General features: G+C 44.3%; 1 protein-coding gene across 1 annotated transcript in view; it reads right to left on the bottom strand.

Annotated features, from left to right (window-relative positions):
- Window positions 1-23,770, bottom strand: part of LOC120932127 (tyrosine 3-monooxygenase-like) — a 65,664-nt gene that overhangs the window by 19,117 nt on the left and 22,777 nt on the right. The window contains exons 4-8 of the mRNA XM_040344283.1: window positions 20,235-20,302; window positions 13,896-13,946; window positions 9,926-10,071; window positions 3,426-3,561; window positions 773-842 (exon numbers count right to left, since the gene is read on the bottom strand). Coding sequence (XP_040200217.1) covers window positions 773-842; window positions 3,426-3,561; window positions 9,926-10,071; window positions 13,896-13,946; window positions 20,235-20,302 — 471 coding nt within the window. The remainder of the gene's footprint in view (window positions 1-772; window positions 843-3,425; window positions 3,562-9,925; window positions 10,072-13,895; window positions 13,947-20,234; window positions 20,303-23,770) is intronic.

Genomic DNA, 23,770 nt, shown 5'->3' with positions numbered 1-23,770 from the left:
TGGCTGGCTGGCTGGCCTTAGGGTGCTGGCTGGTCAATCTATATATATATAACTATATATTATAGCAGGGTACAAAAAGGGCTTTTTTTACAGCTCACTGCACACACAGTGTCAGTGTGTCAGTGTCAGGGCAGAGTGCGTGTGACGGTGTGAGGAGAGGAGACGTGGGCTTACCCTAGCGTTGCTGTGTGACTCCGCCTCTGCGCGATGTCACACGCAACTTGCCACGTACTGAAGGTCAGGTGGCAGGCGAGGTTGGAGCCTGGAGGAGAAGCTCTGAGTCTGCTCGGCTCAATTCACCTGCCCCTGACAGTGACTCGAGTCGAGTCCTTCACTGTGCGGCTAAGCTGGGCAAATGGTAAAAAGCTTGCTTTGCAATATGTTACTGTAAATGGGGCCTAAAATTCTGAAAGTATAGCATGTCTTTTGCCCTGAATCATTTTCAAAAACAAGAGGTTTATTTTAAATTTTACAGTAGTGGTGCCATTATTATTATTATTATTATTATTACTTTGCCTATATAAATTAAAGAGATGTGCATGTTATCGCACTGATGATTATAGATGATGATTATAACAATTTTAGTAGAACAAAACCTGCCCTTGGCCTTTCTATTGTATAGCTTGGGTCTAAGATGTTTCACACAAACCTGTATTCTTGATTTATCTATAAATGATTGAAAATATTGAAGATATTTTTCTCAAGCTCTTCATGTTGTGGCACAAATGTTCAAAATACTAACGTAATTCAACATACTAGTAAAAATGTCTACCTGTGAGAACTGTGCAAATTCTTTATCAGCAAGCATGGGAATATGGCCCAGCAATTCATGGCAGCAGTCCCTAGAGATATACAAGAGGAACATTTTAGTTTTACATGCTCATTTAACAAAGAAACTAAAAAACAAAAGATCAATTTATTAGTATCACAGTGCATGTGTACAATGTCCAGAATGACATTTACTATAAGGCCCATGTAGATCATTGTTTAAGACAACAGGATAACAGAAGGTAGTTCCCAAACAGAACATTTTGTGTAACATTTTATCTTGCCTCCTCTGGTGTCAGCGGACGTACCATTAACCCCCAGCACTGGTGTCAGCAGACGCATTATTACCCCCAGCACTGGTGTCAGCAGACGCATTATTAACCCCCAGCACTGGTATCAGCAGACGCATTATTAACCCCTAGCACTGGTGTCAGCGGATGCACTATTAACCCCCAGCACTGGTGTCAGCGGACGCAATATTAACCCCCAGCACTGGTGTCAGCAGACGCATTATTAACCCCCCAGCACTGGTGTCAGCGGATCCACTATTAACCCCCAGCACTGGTGTCAGCGGATGCACTATTAACCCCCAGCACTGGTGTCAGCAGATGCAATATTAACCCCTAGCACTGATGTCAGTGGGTCAGCAGACACACTACTAACCCCCAGCACTGGTGTCAGTGGAAGCACTATTAACCCCCAGCACTGGTGTCAGCAGACACACTATTAACCCCCAGCACTGATGTCAGTAGACACACCATTAACTCCCAGCACTGGTGTCAGCAAACGCACTATTAACCCCCAACACTGGTGTCAGCAGACGCACTATTAACCCCCAGCACTGGTGTCAGTAGACACACTATTAACCCCCAGCACTGGTGTCAGTAGACGCACTATTAACCCCCAGCACTGGTGTCAGCGGATGCACTATTAACCCCCAGCACTGGTGTCAGCGGATGCACTATTAACCCCCAGCACTGGTGTCAGCGGACGCAATATTAACCCCCAGCACTGATGTCAGTGGGTTAGTAGACACACTATTAACCCCCAGCACTGGTGTCAGCAGACGCACTATTAACCCCCAGCACTGGTGTCAGTAGACTCACTATTAACCCCCAGCACCGGTGTCAGCAGACGCACTATTAACCCCCAACACTGGTGTCAGCAGACGCACTATTAACCCCCAGCACTGGTGTCAGCAGACACACTATTACCCCCAGCACTGGTGTCAGCTGATGCACTATTAACCCCCAGCACTGGTGTCAGCTGATGCACTATTAACCCACAGCACTGGTGTCAGCTGATGCACTATTAACCCCCAGCACTATCACCTACACAAATAACCCCCCAACACCTCACAAATACCCTCTCTTCATAAATTTCAACCCCAGTCACCCCACTAAGGACTTTGTTCAACCTCATTGTGATGGCTCACTTACCTCTGCTCCTGGCAGTCAGTTGGTGGCCTGATCTTCTGCTTCCTGAGTCCTCTCCTCCTGTCAGGGCCTCGCTCAACACACAGGCCTAGTGGCAGGGAACCCGAGAATGCCATGATCTCCTGTCCTGAAGTGGCAGCAGGACCCTGGATCTGGGCACAGCATCTGAGGGAGCACTGCTTTGAATGATCATCAGAGCCTAGGTGGGCGGGGTGATGGGTGGATCCTCCCTCCACTCTGTTCTGTCTGTTCGCTCTGCTCTCCTGTGCTATGTCTGTTTCCTGTGCTGGGCTGCAGCAGCATGCAGGGGAGAGGACACAGGTGAGAGAGAGCTTCCAGCCGCTGCGCAGTGCACCCCACACACCAGCCCAGGATCAGCCCTGCCTGCGGGCCATTTGTAACTTGTCCGTGGGCCGTAAATGGCCTGTGGGTCAGTACTATAAGACCCCTGTTCTAAAGTCTTAAATTAAACTTTTCACTAAGCACGTAAAGGGTAAGTTCACCTTCACATAAAAATCTGTAAGGTGAAATTACACAGGATCACCTCCCGCCCCCCCCCCCCGGCCCGCTGACCTGTTGCGTGGCGATCTCTTGTTCTGAGCCCCAGCATAGGCACTTCAGAGGTCCGGGGGCTAGAAATCCCCTCGGCATTCGCACGTCTTCTTCCCGGCGATTTGTGCAGGAGAGCCGACCTGCCGCCATATATAGATGGCGGCTGGTCGGCAAGTGGTTACACTTCACTTTGATTAAATTCTTTATCTACCAAGTTATATTATAGCATATACAATTGCTACACAAGCCATATTATATATTAATGTTAACCTTAAAAAAGTTATTTCCGTTTGAAACTGCAGTACTGTCCTTTTCTGTAACATGCAAAGCAATATGGCAACCTGGAGGGATTTAGTAGACAGTTGGTGTACAGAACGTTCCCACAAGTGTCATTTTCTGCTTGGATGAATGACTCTGCACTAAGTTCGGTTTTAGGCATCCTCTGCAACTAAAATTTCATTTTTCCTGCGATACTCCCCAGAGGTTAATCGCTTCTAAAGGAATGTAATTACTGCAATTTTGTTCTCATTAGAACACAGAAAGTGCACCATAGTGATTACCCAGAAGGAATTAATTTTAATTTTTTTTTAAACAAAAGTGGAGTTACTCTTTAAAGTTGTCCTCTAAACATAGTATAGTAAATTCTGGAAGTGGTGTCAGTGTACTTACGGCTCTGGAGAGTGCATGACAGTGGAGGGATGTCTCAGGTACTGTGTTGTTGGAAATACACGGAAAGCTAGACAAGCCAGGAAATCTCTAGCAGAAAGCAAACCAGCTGCTGGTCTCAGTTTAAATCCAGTTCTTTCTATACAATTAAATGCAACAAAATGAAAGTCTGTAAGTTTAAAGGGAACCTGTACTGAGAGACATACATAGAATGTCAATCCACTTGCTGTTATTGCTAATTGAATGGGTTTGGCAGAATGACAAGGCAGATCACCGTTCTGACAGGGGAGAAAATGGAGATCTTGTGTTTCTGCTATGCAGGAACACAGATCTCTCTTCCCCCAGTCAGAGCATCCCCCACACAGTTAGCAAGCATTCCCTAGGAGCACACGAAACTCTTTGATTGCCCCCGATGGTAACCCCTTCCCTACCAGTGTCATTAGTACAGTGGCAGTGCATTTGTTTAGCACCGATGACTGTATCAGTGTCACCGGTCCCCAAAATATGTCACTTAGTGTCAGATTGGTCCGCTGCAATGTCACAGTCCCACTATAAATCACTGATTGCCTCCATTATTAATAAAACTAAAAATAGAAATGCCATAAATCTATCCCATAGTTTGTAGACACTATGGCCCGGATTCACAAAGCACTTGCACCGACGTATCTCGAGATACGCCGCGTAAGTGCAAATATGCGCCGTCGTATCTGTGCGCCGTGCCCACAAAACTAAGATACGCCTGAAAATAGGCTTCACCTGACCGACGTAACTTGCCTATGCCAGCATAGAGTGGGCGCATATTTACGCTGGACGTATTTGGCGCTCCCATTGATTTTCTATTCACATATTCAAATGAGGGAGATACGCCGATTCACGAACGTACTTCCGTCCGACGCAGTGCGCGTAAAGTCATACATCCGGCATAAAGTTATGCCCCATAAAGGAGGTGTAACTCAGCAGCATCCATGCAAAGGGCTGCACCAGGGAACACAAGCCGACGTATTTTACGACGTTTACGTAGGACGTGAATATGACTAGGCGTAGGATACGTTCACGCCGTAGGCAGTGATCCGACGTATCTTAGGCAGTTGTTCCGACGTGATTGTGAGCATGCGCACTGAGATGCGCCCACGGGACGGCGCATGCGCAGATGGCAATACATATCTGTCTGGCGCTCAGCCCATCATTTGCATGGGGTCACGCCTCATTAGCATGGCTCACGCCCACTTCCACTTACGCCGACTTATGCCTTGGAAACCCAGCGCAGATTTGGAAGCACTGGCTTTGTGAATTCAGTGCTTGTCTCTCTGCGCTGCGTCGGTGTAGCGTAAAGGAGATACGCTACGGCGGCATAAATATGCGCCAGTGTCTGTGAATCCGGGCCAATAACTTTTGCACAAACCAATCAATAAACGCTTGTTTTGTTTTTTTTAACCAAAAACATGTAGCAGAGCAGAATACATATTGGCCTAAATTGATGAAGAAATTTAATTTTTAAATTGTTTTGTTTTATTTGTTTTATATCAGAAAGTAAAACATATATATATTTTTTCATAATTGTCGAAAAAAAACTCCACATAGGTTATCAAATACCACCAAAAGAAAGCTCTATTTGTGGGAAACAGTGGGTTTCCAAAATGTTGCCACAATTTTTAGGTACAGTGTTGCATGAATGCGCAATTACCAGTTAAAATAGCGCAATGCCAAATTTAAAAAAAATGCTCTGGTCAGGAAGGGGGTTCAACCTTCCAGGGCTGAAGTGGTTAATCAATTGCAGAGTATGCAGCTTCTTTATCTTTTAAACCTTGTCTATGTTTCAGTTTAAAGGGGTTGTAAAGGAAAAAAATGTTTTCCCTAAATAGCTTCCTTTACCTTAGTGCAGTCCTCCTTCACTTACCTCATCCTTCCATTTTGCTTTTAAATGTCCTTATTTCTTCTGAGAAATCCTCACTTCCTGTTCTTCTGTCTGTAACTCACCACCGTAATGCGAGGCTTTCTTCCTGGTGTGGAGAAAGCCTCTTGGGGGGGGAAGGGGCGAGCAGGAGTGTCAGGATGCCCACTAACACACAGCTCCTTTCTCTATCTGCAAAGTAGAGAGTGTCCTGACCCTCCTGCTCGCCCCCTCCCATCTCAAGAGGCTTTCTCCACACCAGGAAGAAAGCCTCACATTACTGTGTGGAGTTGCAGACAGAAGAACAGGAAGTGAGCATTTCTCAGAAGAAATAAGGACATTTAAAAGCAAAATTGAAGGATGAGGTAAGTGAAGGAGGACTGCACTAAGGTAAAGGAAGCTATTTAGGGAAAAAAATGTTTTCCTTTACAACCCCTTTAAGCTCATGCCATGCTCCTCCCTCTTCCTTCCCCCTCCCTCTTTTTAAACTAACAGAGAGCCTAGAGACTGCACCATCCACTGTTAACTCTTTCCTGTAAAGACCAGAAGTTCAGGGAAGTGGTGCTGAGAAAGTAGCGCTGGTATGATCCGCATTTCTGCTGAAAGAGTAGGAGCCAGCACCATTGAGAGTTGTAAACTGAAAGTGCTGGGGTAGGAATTTTTTATTTTATTGTGCTCAATGTGTTAAGCTAAAAAACTTTGAGGGTTTAATAATACTTTAAGGCTACATCCTACTGCATGGTCACTTGCCCCACCAAGTCCAATGCCTTACTTAATGTATGTTCCTTGCTTTAAAACATTATTTTTTATCAAGTTGGTATGGGTAAAGTTCTGCTTTACCCATTTAAGGACCCCTTCATGCGATATAGGTCGGCAGAATGGCCCGCGGCACGCTCCGGCGACCCGGTCCGAAGCTCCGTGACCGTGACCGCGGGACCCGCGGTCCGAATTGCCGCTGGAGTCCCCGGAGCTGAAGAACGGGGAGAGCTGTATGTAAACACGGCTTCCCCGTTCTTCACTGTGGCGGCGTCATCGATTGTGTGATCCCTTTTATAGGGGCACACAATCGATGACATCACACCTACAGCCACACCCCCCTACAGTTGTAAACACATATTAGGTCACACATAACCCCTTCAGCGCCCCCTGTGGTTAACTCCCAAACTGCAACTGTCATTTTCACAATAAACAATGCATTTTTTGCTGTGAAAATGACAATGGTCCCAAAAATGTGTCAAAATTGTCCGAAGTGTCCGCCATAATGTCGCAGTCACCAAAAAAATCGCTGATTGCCGCTATTAGTAGTAAAAAAAAAAAAAAATAATAAAAATGCAATAATACTATCCCCTATTTTGTAAACGCTATATAATTTTGTAAACACTATAAACCAACCGATAAACGCTTATTGCGATTTTTTTTTACCAAAAATAGGTAGAAGAATACGTATCGGCCTAAACTGAGGAAAAAAACGTTTTTTTATATATTTTTGGAGGATATTTATTATAGCAAAAAGTAAAAAACATTGCATTTTTTTCAAATTGTCGCTCTATTTTTGTTTATAGCGCAAAAAATAAAAACCGCAGAGGTGATCAAACACCACCAAAAGAAAGCTATATTTGTGGGAAAAAAATTACACCAATTTTGCTTGGAAGCCACGTCGTACAACCGCGCAATTGTCTGTTAAAGCGACGCAGTGCCGAATCGCAAAACCTGGCCGGGTCCTTTAGCTGCATTTTGGTCCGGGTCTTAAGTGGTTAATAAAGGAGTCTTATGTTTCACTGAAACATTACTTGCTGAACAACATGCTCCATTGAATAAAACACTTTTTTGGGGCAATTAGTCTACATGATGCCACCATTGGCTGTGAACCCACACTAGATGTGGCTTAGAAATATGGGGCCAGATTCAGGTACAATTGCGGCGGCGCAACGTAACCCATTTATGTTAGACCGCTGCAAGTTTTCAGTGTAAGTGCCTGATCCACAAAGCACTTACCTGTAAACTTGCGGCGGTGTATCGTAAACACGTCCGGTGCAAGCCTGCCCAATTCAAATGTGGCGTGTACCATTTAAATTAGATCGCTATTATGCATTACATTTTTGGAAGGTTTTTTAAATGATCCTTGGTGTGCTGGCGAATATGTGTACATGTATACCATTTAAATTAGGCGCGCTCCCACGCCGGACGTTCTGCGTATGCTCCGTTCGCAATTTTCCCGACGTGCTTTGCGCGACATGTTTGTGAATCGCGACGTGCGTAACGTACTTACGCCGAAAAAAAAAATTCAAAATCGACGCGGGAACGACGCCCATACTTTAACATGGTGGAGTAATTTTACACCATGTTAATAGCACACTTAAGTTTGCGACGGGAAAAAAAAACTTGCGCCGACGTAACGAACGCGAAAACCTTTGTGGATCGCCGTAACTGCTAATTTGCATACCCGACGCTGGAAAATGACGCGAACTCCACCCAGCGGCAGCCGAGGTACTTCATCCTAAGGTCCGACGGTGTAAGTCAATTACACCTGTCGGATCTTAGGGCTATCTATGCGGAAATGATTCTATGAACCAGCCGCATAGATACGACAAGAGATACGACGGTGTATCAGGAGATACGCCGTCGTATCTATTCTGTGAATCTGGCCCTCGGTTTCAGCATGGCTTACTATGTGCATCAAAAATTGTCACATTGCAGATTCCACCAAATAAATCATTGCTAATCCTTTTTTTCCCCAGTAAGTTAAATGTTATGTCACAAGGAAAGTCTGTGCATGACAAATAGGTGATGATGCATATTCTAAGCATTTGCTGTATATGGAATCTGTATAGATTTAGACAGTGGCGGTGCGTCCATAGGGACGCAGGAGCGCCGCCCCCCTCTGGCTCGCTCACAGCCAGTAAAATATACAGATTCATACACTGTATGAATCTGTATATTTTCGCCGCTGCCGTCCACTATTCAGCTGGCCGGAAGTTGAGCGCCGGTCAGCTGAATAGCGGCAGCTGACTGGCTGTGCGGAAGTGCCTATCAGGGCCAGCGGCCCTGATAGGCTGTCCGAGTACAGCCCTGAGGCTGTAGTCTGCTTCCTGAAGCTCATCCTCGGGGCGTACCGGCCGTACGCCCGAGGATAAGACTGACAGGCGTCCCTGATTGGCTGAAGCGTCATCGAGGGCGGGACGAGGGACATCGAGGGACGTAGAAGCCATAAAGGTAAGTGCCAGGGGGGGGGGTACTGGGCACAGTGGCTACAAGTGGGGGCATAGTGGCTACAAGTGGGGGCACAGTGGTGACAATTGGGGGCACAGTGGAGACAATTGGGGGCACAGTGGCGACAATTGGGGGCACAGTGGCAACAATTGGGGGCACAGTGGCGACAATTGGGGGCTGTGTTTGATGGCATAGTGGTGACAATTGATGGCACAGTAGCTGCGTTTGATAGTATGGCACAGTGGCTGTGTTTTGATGGCATGGCACGGTGGCTGCGTTTTGATGGCATGGCACAGTGGCTGCGTTTTGATGGCATGGCACGGTGGCTGCGTTTTGATGGCATGGCACAGTGGCTGCGTTTTGATGGCATGGCACAGTGGCTGCGTTTTGATGGCATGGCACAGTGGCTGCGTTTTGATGGCACGGTGGCTGCGTTTTGATGGCATGGCACAGTGGCTGCGTTTTGATGGCATGGCACAGTGGCTGCGTTTTGATGGTACGGTGGCTGCGTTTTGATGGCATGGCACAGTGGCTGCGTTTTGATGGCATGGCACAGTGGTTGCGTTTTGATGGCATGGCACAGTGGTTGCGTTTTGATGGCATGGCACAGTGGCTGTGTTTTGATGGCACGGTGGCTGCGTTTTGATGGCATGGCACAGTGGCTGCGTTTTGATGGCATGGCACAGTGGTTGTGTTTTGATGGCATGGCACTGTGGCTGCGTTTTGATGGCACGGTGGCTGCGTTTTGATGGCATGGCACAGTGGTTGCGTTTTGATGGCACAGTGACTGCATTTGATGGCATGGCACAGTGGTGACAATTGATCGGTACAGTAAGGCTGCAATTGTTTTTTTTTTTTTTTTTTTCGTTTGCGCCCCCCCAAAAATTTTGAGCACCAGCCGCCACTGGATTTAGATAGGGCACATTAGGAGTATACAATGTCAAATTTGGGGCTTTTTTTTCTATGCCTGGAAAGCCCTAGTGTTGCGTACAGTCTCCCATAGACATGAATTATTGTGCTGTACGTAGTTCTTGGTTTAAACCCACATATAGCATACAGGTGACTTTCCTGATCCTGAATTTAGAAATTCTGTATGCTATAGGCAGGTGTACATGAGTTGAGGAATATGTCTGTCAGTAAAGTCTGCATTCTGGGAATATTCCCATATGTTATATACAGGTGTACTGGTAAATACCCTCATACAGCTACACACTCCCATTCATGGCTTCTTTACGCAGCACCTGGGCTTCCCGGGTATGGAAAGAAGCCAGAATTTTATATTGTATGCCTCCAATTGGCCATTGATGCCTACATGTTGCACCTTCCTGCAAACAATCTTGTGGCATTTAAACCAATTCAGTAGATGTGATTGCTGTAATTTCATTTCTGTTTAATACATTACCTTTAAGAAAATTAGACACATCCTGAAGTTGAGGTATAGAATTTTCTGTAAATCCGCAATATTTTTCCAGCTGTTGAAAAGCATCTAAGTATTGCTTGCAAGCATAGTTTGGATACAGAGTGCTGAGGGATTTGTAGACTTGTTTCCTAGAAGAATAGTAGTCATGAATAGGATATTAGCATCACCACCGTGTACAGTTAACAAATTGATCATTTAAACACATTAGACAAGTGACCCTTAGGTGAATTTACATTTGCATCCTCAAATACAAAGACGTACAAGCGAATGGTGCCTTATAGTGTAAGAAATGCATGGCTAATAAGGTAGGTTTTCTAATATGGTTGTTAACAGAATAAATATATAATAGAGGTTCCATACTAATGACATGTTAACAAGCATTGGCGCAATAGTCCATACTGTGGTCTTGCATCACAGGGATCCCAGCTTTCGTTCCAAACCCAGGCACTATTTGTATAAGGTTTGTATGTACTCACAATCTTTACAGTGATTTTCCCTGGATTCCACAGTTTCGATTCAGTGGCATTATTATATACAGTACTGTATAACTAAATATGTAAATATACAATAGAGCTGGTAAGTGTGCTGGTAAATACATTTGGCTTTGTTTGCTCTGCTCTAATGCCGCGTACACACGTTTAACGCTTAACGTTTTTCGGGTTGTAAAATATGAAGTTTTTCAGGCTCTTGAAAAAACTATGTTTTTTTCAACCCAATCATTAAAATGGCCTTGCCTACACACGATCGTGAAAAAAAAATGCTCTAGCAAAAAAAAAAACTTCATTTTTTACAACCCGAAAAACGGTCGTGTGTACGCGGCATAAGTCCTTCCATGTGCACCTTACTTTAACCTCCCTAGCGGTATGATTATTTCAGAAAAAAGGTGCTGAAAGCGGTACCATTATTTGCAAGGAAATTTGGCATTTTATACTGTAGGCCTGTAATTCTTAGGAATAACTCACTTAAATCTGTCCAAACAAGAGTCTAGTAGGCATCCCGGGTATGATTTTTTTTTTAAAACAAAATTATAAATTATAATATAATTAATAATTATAAATAATTATAACAAATAATAATGTAATTATAATAAAAATTATTCAATAATGTAATCAACTCAAAATCACTGAAATTTGCTCAGTTGCAGAATTGTCGCTGTCATTACTATTTTTTTATGACGAATTTCCCCACAAATCGCTATTCGCTCAATTCTGCAAGTGATTATAATTTATTATTGCTGTTTTCTAGCTGCTCTAAAACCATTTTTGACATAAAGGGACACTTTTGGTTGCTATGGACAATCTCCAGTTTGCAGGCAGAAAGAACAGTTTTTATCATATAAAAGAACATGTAGGGCACTGGGCAGAGCACTAGGGACAAGGGGGGGGGGGTGTATTTTTTACATACAGTACTGTAATCTATAAGATTACAGTATACTGTATGTAAGGTGATTGTTTACCTTTTTGAATTTGGCGCCATTCTCCGCCCCGTGCGTCGTAACGTCGCAGGGAACGGAGATCTGCGGCACACAGAGGCACTGTGTGAATCGAGCGAGCACCCGCTCGCTCACACGGCGCGGTGGCATCGCTGGATCCAGGGACAAGGTAAGTAAACCAAGTCTGTGGATTCTGCGAGGCAAGCCTGAGTCTGACTCGGGGTTACCGATCGCAGCACAAAAATTTAACCCCGAGTCAGACTCGGGAATACCGCCAGGGGGCTTAAAAACGAAATAAAAATGTGGATTTTGTAATTTTTTTTAGCTTGGAATTAGTGCATAGACGCATTGGGGGAGATTTACTAAAACTGGTGCACAAAAAACTTGGTTCAGCTGTGCCTAATAACCAATCAGCTTCTAACTTCAGCTTGTTCAATTAAGCTTTGACAATAAAACCTAGAAGCTGACTGGCTACTATGCACAGCTGCACAGCTGCACCAGAATCTGTGTGCGCCAGTTTTAGTAAGGCCCCTTTCACAAAATAGTGCATACATAATGCCTGAAATAATCCTGCCCCAGCCCAAGGGCTTTCACACTGAGGCGATGCGCTGGCGGGAGTAAAAACAATCTCCTGCAAGCAGCATCTTTGGAGCGGAATAGGAGCGGGCTGTTTACCGCTCCTATACTGCTCCTTCCCATTGAAATCAATGGGAAACCGCGGTAATACTGCCGGCAATGCGCCTCTGCAGAGGCACATTGCCGGTGGTATTAACCCTTTTTCGGCCGCTAGCAGGGGTTAAAACTGCACCGCTAGCGACCGAATATCGTGGTAAATATGACAGTATAGTGGCACTAAAAATCGTGCCGCTATACTGCCACCGCACCTCCCCTGCCTAGTGTGAAAGGGGCCTTAATCTCCCCCATTGTATACCTTCAGCTGCCATTGTGCTTTGCCGGGCTTCAGGTGTGTTCCTGTACCTTTAAGGAGGAATTGGCTGCCTCCAGGCATGCATGCCCTTAATTTATCTATTGTTATATATGCTTCAATATGGTGACTTTCAAAGAGTAGATTTAGGACACCACTATTTAAAGGGGGCTTGTCAAGGCAGTGCAGCTTCCACATATCTTTACAAATGTTTATATATTGTCTAACTAAACCAGGGGTCCTCAAACTACAGCCCGCGGAGGACTTTTAACCGGCCCACCCGACCCTGACAGGCAACGCTGGTTAAACGGCAGGTTGTAACACAGCGATCCCGCTGTGTCACGGAGATCACAGTGTTAACAGTTCGGGCGCGCTGTGATAAATGTTCCGCCCTCCTCCTCTTAGACTAGCTTGTGTGATAGAGCGAGTGTTCTGTCTATCACACGAGCTGGTGGGACATTTATCACAGCGCGCCAGAACTGTTACCAACACTGTGAGCTTTGTGACACAGCAGGACCGTGACACAACGGGACCGTGACACAGGGGCTGATGATGGTGAGGGGGGCTTGCAAAGGTGAGGGGGGTTGCAATGAGGGGCTGATGATGATGATGTAATGATGATTGGGGGGGCTTGCAATGATTTTGATCAGCTTGCAATTAATGATTGTGAGGGGGGGGCTTGCAATGAGGGGCTTACAATGATGATGGCGAGGGGGGGCTTGCAATGAGGGGCTTACAATGATGATGGCGAGGGGGGCTTGCAATGAGGGGCTTACAATGATGATGGTGAGGGGGGGGCTTGCAATGAGGGGATGATGATGATGATGATGATAATGATGATGATCAGTTTGCAATTAATGATTGTGAGGGGGGGCTTGTAATGAGGGGCTTATAATGATGATGGGGGAGGGTTGCAATTATCGTGAGGGGCTTGCAATGGTGAGGGGGGGGGGCTTGAAATGACAGTGAGGGTGGGCTCAAAATAACATATGTGCAGTGTGCATAGGAAATTGTTCATATTTTTTTTTTTATAGTCCGGCCCTCTAACGGTCTGAGGGACAGTGAAACAGCCCCCTGTTTAAAAAGTTTGAGGACCCCTGAACTAAACCTTTTAATTTAATACAAATTGTTAGACAGTGTCATTTTTATTAATAGTTGTATGATAAGTGTGCTGGAAGATACATTCAGTTTTGTTTGCTCTGTGCATAGCCTCTCCATGTGCTTCTTACTCTAAAATCTAATTATAAATTGGGGTGGTCGCCATTTTTGTTTAGTAAATATAGAAAAGACTGTCTGTATAGGATGAATTGTATACTGGTACTGTGCAATGAGATTGTGGGGTGGGGGGTATGCCTGTATTGTACTGTAGATAACATACATGTTCTACACTACTGCCGCCACTAATAGTTCTGTAGATACATAGTAACTGTACAGCACCAGAGAAATGTCTGTATATAACTACTAGAATACAGTAGGAGACAATGGCGAAGGTATTGCATTCATGTCTTTTGTATTATCATGACCAACCATCTCAATAAGGTCTCTCCTGCTTACCATGACTATTTAATTATAATTGTTTTATAAATATGTCTTACCAAGTGGCGGTTTCTTCTGCTGTGTAATCAACTCTTGGCAAAGCATCTCTACTAAATAAACGTAAAACAATGTATTACTCCTTCAGTTTCTTTACCAGTTACAATACTGAAGGTCAGTTAATAGTAGAATAATATGATTTTCTTACTAGTAAAATAAGTTTTTTGTAAAACAGGATACATAGTCATTGTATTACATGCAGCTATCTTTAGATGACTTGACACTGACAAAAAAGAGAGGGTTGCAGGGGCATCTCCCCTAAATAACTCCTCCTACTCTCAGCTAGCCTCATTTTTTTAGCAAGCAATAGGGAGATCACAGGAACAGGCCATGGGACATGTGGCAAATGCTGTAGTCCAAGAAACAGTTTTTGCTGGTAAGCAAAAATCCTACTTAGTTGTACGGTATGGAACACAAGATATATAGTCATTATCATTTGGACATCCTAAAGCAGTTTGATTGAAGGGTGGGAAGCACAATAATGCATGCCATTAGCAACAAAATAAAACAAATTGTCAGGTACCTGGTAGGAGTCTGGAATGACGAGGTTGGCCTCCCTTGTATCTCCAACCCAAGCCCCACTGAAGGTGGAACAGATGGTGGCTAGGGTGAGGAGGAACACGAGTGCCTGTAGGTGTTGCATGCAGAACTTGTAAGTGGAGTTGCAGGCTTGGAGGTGCAGGCAAAGCATCCGGTAAGGAGCTGGACCCAGGAAAGCTGATAGGATGGATAGCCAGCACAGGCACTCGGAGACAGCGTTGAGCCAAGCAGGAGACAGGAGCAAGGTCACAGGGATATTTGGGTTCGGTAACAGGTGGGCAGCGAGGTAACAAGGCATAGGCAGGAGCAAGGTCAGATGGGATGCCAGGATCAGGAACCAGTAATCAGAGTAATCAGAGTCCAAAAGCAGGGTCAAGGAAAGCCAAAGTTCAGCAACAGGAATCAAGCCGGGTTTAACAGAGTTCAGATTATCAGGACACAGCTGAAGACCAGTCAGCACGTGTCAGAAGTCAGGGCATCCTTTAAATAGGCTGTCTGGCGTCAATTGTGGCTAGGGGCACGCTCCTGCGCGTGCACGACGTGCGATGCGCACGCGCATTTGCATTGGCACGTGTGAGAATCTGCCGTTGCCCACGCGTATGCGCATGTGTGTGCGTCGGCTGCATTCTAACAGTCCTCTTACACAAATGAAGGTTCAATAGACTTGTGAAGCATCCTGCAGCACATTACACCCAACACTGGCATCAGAGGAGGACTGAACATCCACCTGGTAGAATACAAATGTGTGAACAGAAGCCAAGGTCCTAGCCTTGCAAATCTGAGAAACAGATGCTTGATGCTGAAAAGTCCATGAAGTACTAGTAGTAGATGTAGAAAGGTGTAATTTAACAGGGAAGGGAGAAACCCTGTCCTTCAAACCACTTGTTTGCATAACAAAATTTCTGATTCACCTATCAGTGGTGGAGCGCCAAGCAGGGAGATCCTTGTGGAAAACCTTGGCATGTACAAAGAGAAAATCCAACTGCTCAAAAGAGGCAGTAGTAGTACACTGTCACAGCGCTTTAAGACAGTGAAGATACATTTTCTGCCTTCATGGATGTTTCAGAGCAGGACACAAAGAACAAAGGACTGTGGGCTTCATTCACAAAGCGGTATCTTACCACATTCAAGTATGTGGTAAGATACCACACATCGTTTTCCAAATTTTTGGAGCATTCACAAAAAAATGCTACTAAAATGCAACATATACTATTTTATGAAGTATTTTAGCAGTGAAAACCTGTGATAATTTACGGCTGGCGGTAGCCAGCATCCTTAAAGAGGGAAGCTCTGCTTCTTTGGTTCTTTCCCCCCTCTGCTGCCACATTTGGCACCTTTAGGGGGGAGTAGACACCTGTCAAAGCCTGGTATCCATTCCCACTTCGCGCACTATTTGATACTGTAGACAACAAGTTATTGCTGACTCGCCTAGCTGAAGTAGCTAGAGTCGCTGTCTCAGATTTACCCTGGTTCTCCTCCTTCTTGGAAAACCGATCTCAAATAGTGAAACTGGGTCCTTTCACTTGTGAAAAACGCACAGTGTCATGCGGAGTCCCTCAGGGATCCCCCTTGTCGCCCGTACTATTCAATATCTATCTTCGCCCTCTTTTTGAAATCATCAGTAACCAGAAGTTACTCTACCACTCCTACGCAGATGACACGCAACTATATTTTCGCATCTGCAACAATAAGGATCATTATCTCGGACTAGACAAATGCCTTACTTTGATAGAAAATTGGATGACGGAGAGTTACCTTAAACTCAACGGCTCAAAAACAGAACTTCTCCTGTTTCACACAAACCGAAAGAGACATCCCGCACCAATATGGACACCGCCGCCCATTCTGGGACAAACCATCACCCCTAGCACCAAAGTCAAAAGTCTCGGAGTCATTTTTGACACCCACATGACAATAGATGCACAAATAGGGTCAGTAGTCAGCGGATCCCACCATCTGCTCCGCCTGCTACGTAGACTCATTCCCTTTATCCCGAAAGAAGACATTGCAGTCGTGGTGGGTACAATTATAAACTCCAGACTCGACTATGCAAATGCCCTCTACCTCGGACTCCCAAAATACCAAATCACTCGTCTGCAAGTCGTTCAAAATACAGCCGCTCGACTCGTGACTGGGAAAAAAACATGCGAATCAATCGCACCTTCACTGAGATCCCTTCATTGGTTTCCAGTAAAACACAGAATCACTTTTAAGGCACTCTGTCTGACACGTGTGTCTGACAAGTGTGTTCAAGGAAATGCCCCCAATATCTATGCGAAAAACTAAAATGTCACAACCCCAATCGCGTTCTGCGATCCACCAACCAAAATCTACTCCAGATACCCAAAGCCAGATACAAGTCCAAAGGAAAATGAAGATTTGGAATCCAAGGACCTAGACTATGGAACGCTCTACCAACCAGCATCCGGTTGGAGGTGAATCACCTGGCCTTCAGAAAAAAACTCAAAACTCATCTTTTCTGAGGGCAAAAGTACAGTAGGGAAAGGATACTAAGCGCCCAGAGGCGATTTAGTTTGCATGTGTTGCGCTTTATACGTTTCTCACTCACTCACTCACTTCCGTGTAAAATCGCTGCATTGTTGTGCAGCGATCTACGAAACTTCTGGCCCCTCCCACCTGCTGCCTTCTGAGAGACACACAGGTCGCAGAAGACAGCGGGACCATTCAGAAAGTGCAGTGTGACTCATGCATGTACAGTAGAAAACAGGCCGCAAGGCTTCACTTCCTATTTCCCTTATATGCTGGCACCGGCGCCTGCACCCAGAGCCGATGAATGGATCGTCTTGGGGTGCCGGCATCGCAGGCTCCCTGGACAGGTAAATGTCCTTAAATTAAAAGTCAGCAGCTACAGTATTTGTAGCTGCTGACTAAAAATGTCCCCCCAGACTGGAACTTCTCTTTAACAAAGACTGTAAATAGCTGGTTGTAAAAGAGAGGGTGGCTGCCGGAATCCTTAAGAATCAGTAAACAGCATGGTTGTTAAAGAGATGGTGACCGCTGCGTCCTTAACAACTGATGAGTCATCAGCTGGTAGTGGGGCTCCCCACCACAAGAAAAATAATTTTCGGCAATGAAAAATAAAAAAGAAATGGCGTGGGGTACCCCCCAATCCATACAAGTCCCTTATCCAAGCATGCAGCCTGGAAAGTTAGAAAAGGGGGGTGAGCGAGCGCCCCCTCCTCCTGAACCCTACCAGGCCACCTTTCCTCACCTCTGCCCCCCCAAACCACCTTGTCCCCCTGTTGATGGGGACAAGGGCCTCTTAACCAGAACCCTGACCTATGGCTGTGGGGGTCTGCGGGCAGGGGGCTTATCAGAATCTGGAAGCCCCCTTTAACAGGGTGGCCCCCAGATCCTGCTCCCCATGTGACTGAGTATGCGGCCCCCTTGTGACATCACCTACCAGGGGGGGCATGCTGGGATGGTGAAGTCACAAGAGGTTTCACCGCCCCTTTGTTTATTTAGCGGTGGGATTCAGCGACAGCAGGCAACGTGATTGACAATAGATCTACATTTATTTTTTATTTTTGTCTTTTTAATAAAGGACATAGTAGGGGTACCATAGGTTGTGGGGAAGAGGTTCTTGTCCCCTCGGAGACAAGATGCTTTGGGGGAACCCAAAATACCCCCTGCCCCAAAGCACCCCCACAAGTTGAGGGCATGTGGACTGGTATGGTTCGGGGGGGCGACCTAAAGGGCCTGGTATGGATTGGGTAAGAAACCCCATGCTGTTTTTTTTCCCTATTTTGTTATTGCCGGCATTTTTTTTGTTACATTCAGCTGTCAACAGGGAACACTGCTGACAGCTGATGACTCATCGGTTGTTAAGAAGGTGGCAGCCACCTCTTCCTTAACAACCATATTGTTTACTAGTTGCTAAGGAGGCTGGTGGGTGCTGTTTCCTTAAATATTTACCACATGCATTTTTTTTTGTGGATTGACTTTCACTCTCGTTTTATACCGCATATACAACCTGTTTTTGCTTTAACTACCACATAAAGCAATAGTAAATTGACATTTATAGGATTGCATGTGGTATTTAAGAAAGCACCTAAATACTGCATGTGATATGCTTTTGTGAATGGAGTCCAATGTCTTAGTTGAGGTGGAAAAAAGAGACCACTTTTGGAAGAAAGGCAGCTTTAGGCCTCAAGACAACCTAATCCTTGTACACAACTAAAAAGAGCTCCTTAACAGGACAAGACTGCTAATCTAGAGACCCTCCACACCGGGGTGATAATAACAAGAAAGATTACCTTGTGAGTGAGGTCAGACAAAGGTATATATTCATAATAGGTTCAAAAGGTGGCTTCTAAAGTGCTGAGAAAACCAAATTAAAAGCGGGGGGTTCACCCAAAAAAAATTTTTTAACATTACATTCAGCCGAGTTGTGATAATGACATTAGGCAGTTTTTTTTTTTAAATCCTTACTGTACATACCGTTTTATCTATATTTTCACCCCGACTTCCGAGTATGTAATCTGCGGGACTGGGCGTTCCTAATTGATTGACATGCTTCCGACTGGCGCATACAGCGCGTCACGAGTTGCCGAAAGAAGCCAAACGTCAGTGCGCAGGCGCCGTATAGAGCCGACTCGCAGTCCGGCTTCTTTCGGCAACTCGTGACGCGCTGTATGCGCAGGTCGGAAGCATGTCAATCAATTAGGAACGCCCAGTCCCGCAGATTACATACCCGGAAGTCGTGGTGAAAATGTAGATAAAATGGTATGTACGGCAAGGATTTAAAAAAAAAAACAGCCTAATGTCATTATCACAACTCGGCTGAATGTAATGTTAAAACATTTTTTTGGGGTGAACCCCCGCTTTAAGGAGATACAGGGGAACACACATAGGGAAAGATGTGTCACTTCACTTGTCCCTCATTTTGGTCTGATCTATATAGTTGTATAGATAGAAAATGCACTTTTTTCAAAAAGTGTTTTCCAGTACTAAACCTTTTTTCCAATTTCTTTTGACATTTGTAAATGTCAAAAGCCGGTATAAAGCAATAGTAGAGGTAAAAAAAAGCCCTAATAATTTTTTTGTAAATTTCTCCTTAAAGGGGCGTGACATGGGGTGTGTCTTATGCCTAGAGGTGTCCCTCATTCCCATCTCAAAAAGTTAGGAGGTATGGGTATAACTAAATCTGATAGGCCTGTATTTCTCAGGGCTGTGGCATCAACTGCCATGCCATTAAAGTCAGTGACTAAAGACGCGTACACACGATCATTTTTCGGCATTAAAAAAACAAAAACGATGTTTTTCGGCATGTAGAGAAAACAAAGTTTTTCAAACTTCATCATTAAAACGACATTGCCCACGCACCATTGATTTTTTTTAAAATGCTCTAGCAAAGCGCGGTGACGTACAACACCTACGGCGTCACTATAAAGGGGAAGTTCTATGCGGTGTCTGCACCTGTATCCTCAACTCAGCCAGGTGTGTCATAGAGTACAGAGCTGTTCGTAGAGTCATGGGCACAAGAACAAAAGCCCTGACACATCATGCGGCTCCTTCAAAGGTAAATGCTACTCTGTAAAAAGGACAGATTGGCAATGGTAGCCTTTTATTTTTCTCAATGCAGTTTTTTTTCAAAGCAATCTATCCAATTGAACACATTGATTTGCTACCTGTTAAGTAAAGGTCATGTCACTTGCAGCTTCAGAATGGTTAGTTCTGTTAGAGACTTCTCACAGTGGCATTTTTTCACTAACCTAACTATCTACACTATATACATGTGTATAATGTCACAAATAAAACAAAGTATTTTTATAACTCACTCTTTGTATGTGAAAGCCAGCTCTGCAAAGTATGCTCTTCTCTTTTTATACTCTTGGTCACCATAACCCTGTGAATATAATTGTAAATATGTTATAACATTATTAATTAAAATATCAAACACAGTTTAGCTAAGGCAAATAAAACAGTAGCATTCAAACACAACTTGGTCCAGGTGTTAAATCACTGGAAATAAATGACTAATGATTAGGGATGAGCTTCAAGTTCGAGTCGAACATGAGTTCGACTCGAACATTGGCTGTTCGCCAGTTCAGCGAACAATTTGGGGTGTTCACGGCAAATTCGAAAAGCCGGGGAACACCCTGTAAAAGTCTATGGGAGAATTCTGAAGTACTAATTTTAAAGGCTAATTTTCAAGTTATTGTCCTAAAAAGTGTTTGGGGACATGGGTCCTGCCCCAGGGGACATCTATCAATGCAAAAAAAGTTTTAAAAACTGCAGTTTTTTCGGGAGCAGTGATTTTAATAATGCTTAAAGTGAAACAATAAAAGTGAAATATTCCTTTAAATATGGTACCTGGGGGTGTCTAAATGATGCATGTAAAGTAGTGCTTGTTTCCCTTGCTTAGAATTGTCCCTGCATAAAGTGTAATTTCTGAAGGAAAAAAAGTGATTTAGAACTACAAGCGGCTATTCATGAATTGTCGGTTCCGGCAATACAGAGAAAAGTAATTGAAAAAAATTACAGGGGTCCCCCCCAGTCCATTACCAGGCCATTTGGGTCTGGTATGAATATTAAGGGAATCCCCAGCCATTTTTTTCAATTACTTTTATCTGTATTGCCGAGACCCGACAATTCATTAATAGTGCAAGTAGTTTTAAATTCATTTTTTTCCTTCAAAAATGAAATTTTGTACGGGGAACCAAAATTAAAAAATAAATAAAAATGTGTGGGGGTCCCCCCAAATTCCATATCAGGTCCTTCAGGTCTAGTATGTATATTAAGGGGAACCCCGTGTAATTTAAAAAAAAATTATATGGGGTTCCCCGAAAAAATCCATACCAGACCCTATATCCGAGCACGCAACCTGGCAGGTCGCAGGAAAAGAGGGGGAACGAGAGAGCGCCCCCTCCTGAACCCTACCAGGCCACATGCCCTCTGTGACCTGTGACCCCTCAAAGCACCTTGTCCCCATGTTGATGGGAACAAGGGCCTCATCCACACAACCCTTGCCCGGTGGTTGTGGGGGTCTGCGGGTAGGGGGCTTATCGAAATCTGGAAGCCCTTTTTAACAAAGTGGACCCCCAGATCCCCGCCCCCCTATGTGGATTGATAAGGGGTACATTGTACCCCTATAATTTCATAAAAAAAAGAGTCAAATTATTAAAAACCACACAGACACAGCTGTATAAGTCCTTTATTAAAAATATTTTTTTTTTAAAGAAAAAAAGATTCCAGCGATGTCTTGATCTCCAGCGATGAAATCCATTCTCGGTATCCAGCGATGGGTGATCTCCACGCTCCAGCAGTGATGTCCAGCGATGAACACGCACACGATGCTGACTCCACTGGAGACACCCTGGCAATGACTGCGGCGCCGGCCTGAAAGCTCTTATGTAGCTGAGTAATGACGTGTGGCCCCACCCCCCTCTGGCGCAAGGGGAAACGCCGGGCTTTCGCAGTGACGTGGATGGGTGACCCCACCCCCCTCTGATGCAATGGAAACCACCCATCCACATCAATGGGAAAGTGTGGCGTTTTCCCTTGCGTCAGAGGGGGCAGGGTCACGTGATGGGTGGGCGGCCCTCAGCTACATAAGAGCTGTCAGGCTGGCGTGGTGGTCATTCCCGGAGGGGCTCCGGTGGAGTCAACATCGTGTGTGTGTTCCTCACTGGACATCATCGCTGGAGCGTGGAGATCACCCATCGCTGGATACCGAGAATGGATTCCATCGCTGGAGTGGAGATCGAGACATCGCTGGAATCTTTTTTTTCTTTTAATTTTTTTTTATTTTTAATAAAGAAATTATAAAGCTGTGTCTGTGTGGTTTTTAACAATTTTTTGTGTGAAATGATAGGGGTACAATGTACCCCTTATAAATTCACATTGGGGGGGAAGGATCTAGGGGCCCCCAGATTACGATAAGCCTCCTGCCCGCAGACCCCCACAACCACCAGTCAAAGTCATTGAAAAAAATGGCAGGCATTCCCCTTAATATTCATACCAGACCCAAAGGGCCTGGTAATGGACTGGGGGGGGCTGTCATTATTTTCAATTATTTTTTTCTGTATTGCCGGGACCGACAATTCATGAATAGCCGCTAGTAGTTTTAAATGACTTTTTTTCCTTCAGAAATGACACTTTGTGCAGGGACAATTCTAAGCACGGGAAACATGCGCTACTTTACATGCATACTTTAGCCACCCTCCAGGTACAACATTTAAAGGAATATTTCACTTTTATTGTTTCACTTTAAGCATTATTAAAATCACTGCTCCTGAAAAAAATGCAGTTTTTAAAACTTTTTTTTAGCATTGATACATGTCCCCTGGGGTGGGACCCAGGTCCCCAAACACTTTTTAGGACAATAACTTGCATATTAACCTCTAAAATTAGCACTTTTGATTTTTCATGTTTGTGTCCAGTAGACTTTAACAGTATTCGTGTGTTCGAACAAATTTTTTGTCTGTTCGCATGTTCTGGTGCGGGGGGGGGGGGTTTAGGTCATCCCTACTAATGATATAAGGTTTATCCTACATCCAGAAGGTAGGGTACACACACTCTTGTGTACCCTACCAATAAACCATAGACATTACTGTTCTTTACAGTACCTTTAAGTTCTAGAACACATTGGTAATTTATGGAAGAAGCATCGTGGTGCACAGGTTTCTAGTACTCTTGCCTCCCCACAGTAAAAAAGAAGCAAAATAACGCTAAATATTACATAAATTATAAAGTATACATTCTGAAGACAATACCTAAAAAGTGTATACATCTCAATATTTTTATTTAAAACTAAGATGACAAGTTATCCAATAATCTTTACCAAATTTCAGTGATTGTGTTCATCAGTAAGAAAAAAAAAATGGAAAAAAAAATAAGTAATTAATTTAACTAGTGTATACCAGCCCTTTAAATCAGCTATACTTTCAGAAATATGGTATATTTGTGAATATTTGGAGATGGCAATTGAAAATGACATGTAATAATTAATGTTGGTAAAAACTCTTTAAGACATGAAATGCGATCATTGTTGATCTTATAGTAAAAGAGCATGCAAAATACACATCTCCCAGCTGTACCGAGTGGTGCGTGCAGCCATGGGAACAAGTCCTGTTTCCTGCCATATGGTGTTAGTTACTCAGCACATACCCACCCAGGGAAATAACCTCTCCATGCCTCAATGGATGACATTTTCTTGATCCTAGATCTGACAGCAATGGATGTAAAACATCCTAATTTCTATGTAAATGATCTGTCTGGGAAAATTATATAATACTTGATTCACATAGTAATTATGCAAGCCAAAGGTCTTTGCAATGTGGCTTCCCTACAATTCTGCTAGTAAGGAGATAAA

This window comes from Rana temporaria, chromosome 3, assembly GCF_905171775.1.
Source record: "Rana temporaria chromosome 3, aRanTem1.1, whole genome shotgun sequence".
In the NCBI taxonomy this organism is placed as follows: Eukaryota; Metazoa; Chordata; class Amphibia; order Anura; family Ranidae; genus Rana; species Rana temporaria.
The sequence above is the reverse complement of the archived record's forward strand: the minus strand, read 5'-3'. Positions and strand labels throughout refer to the sequence as shown.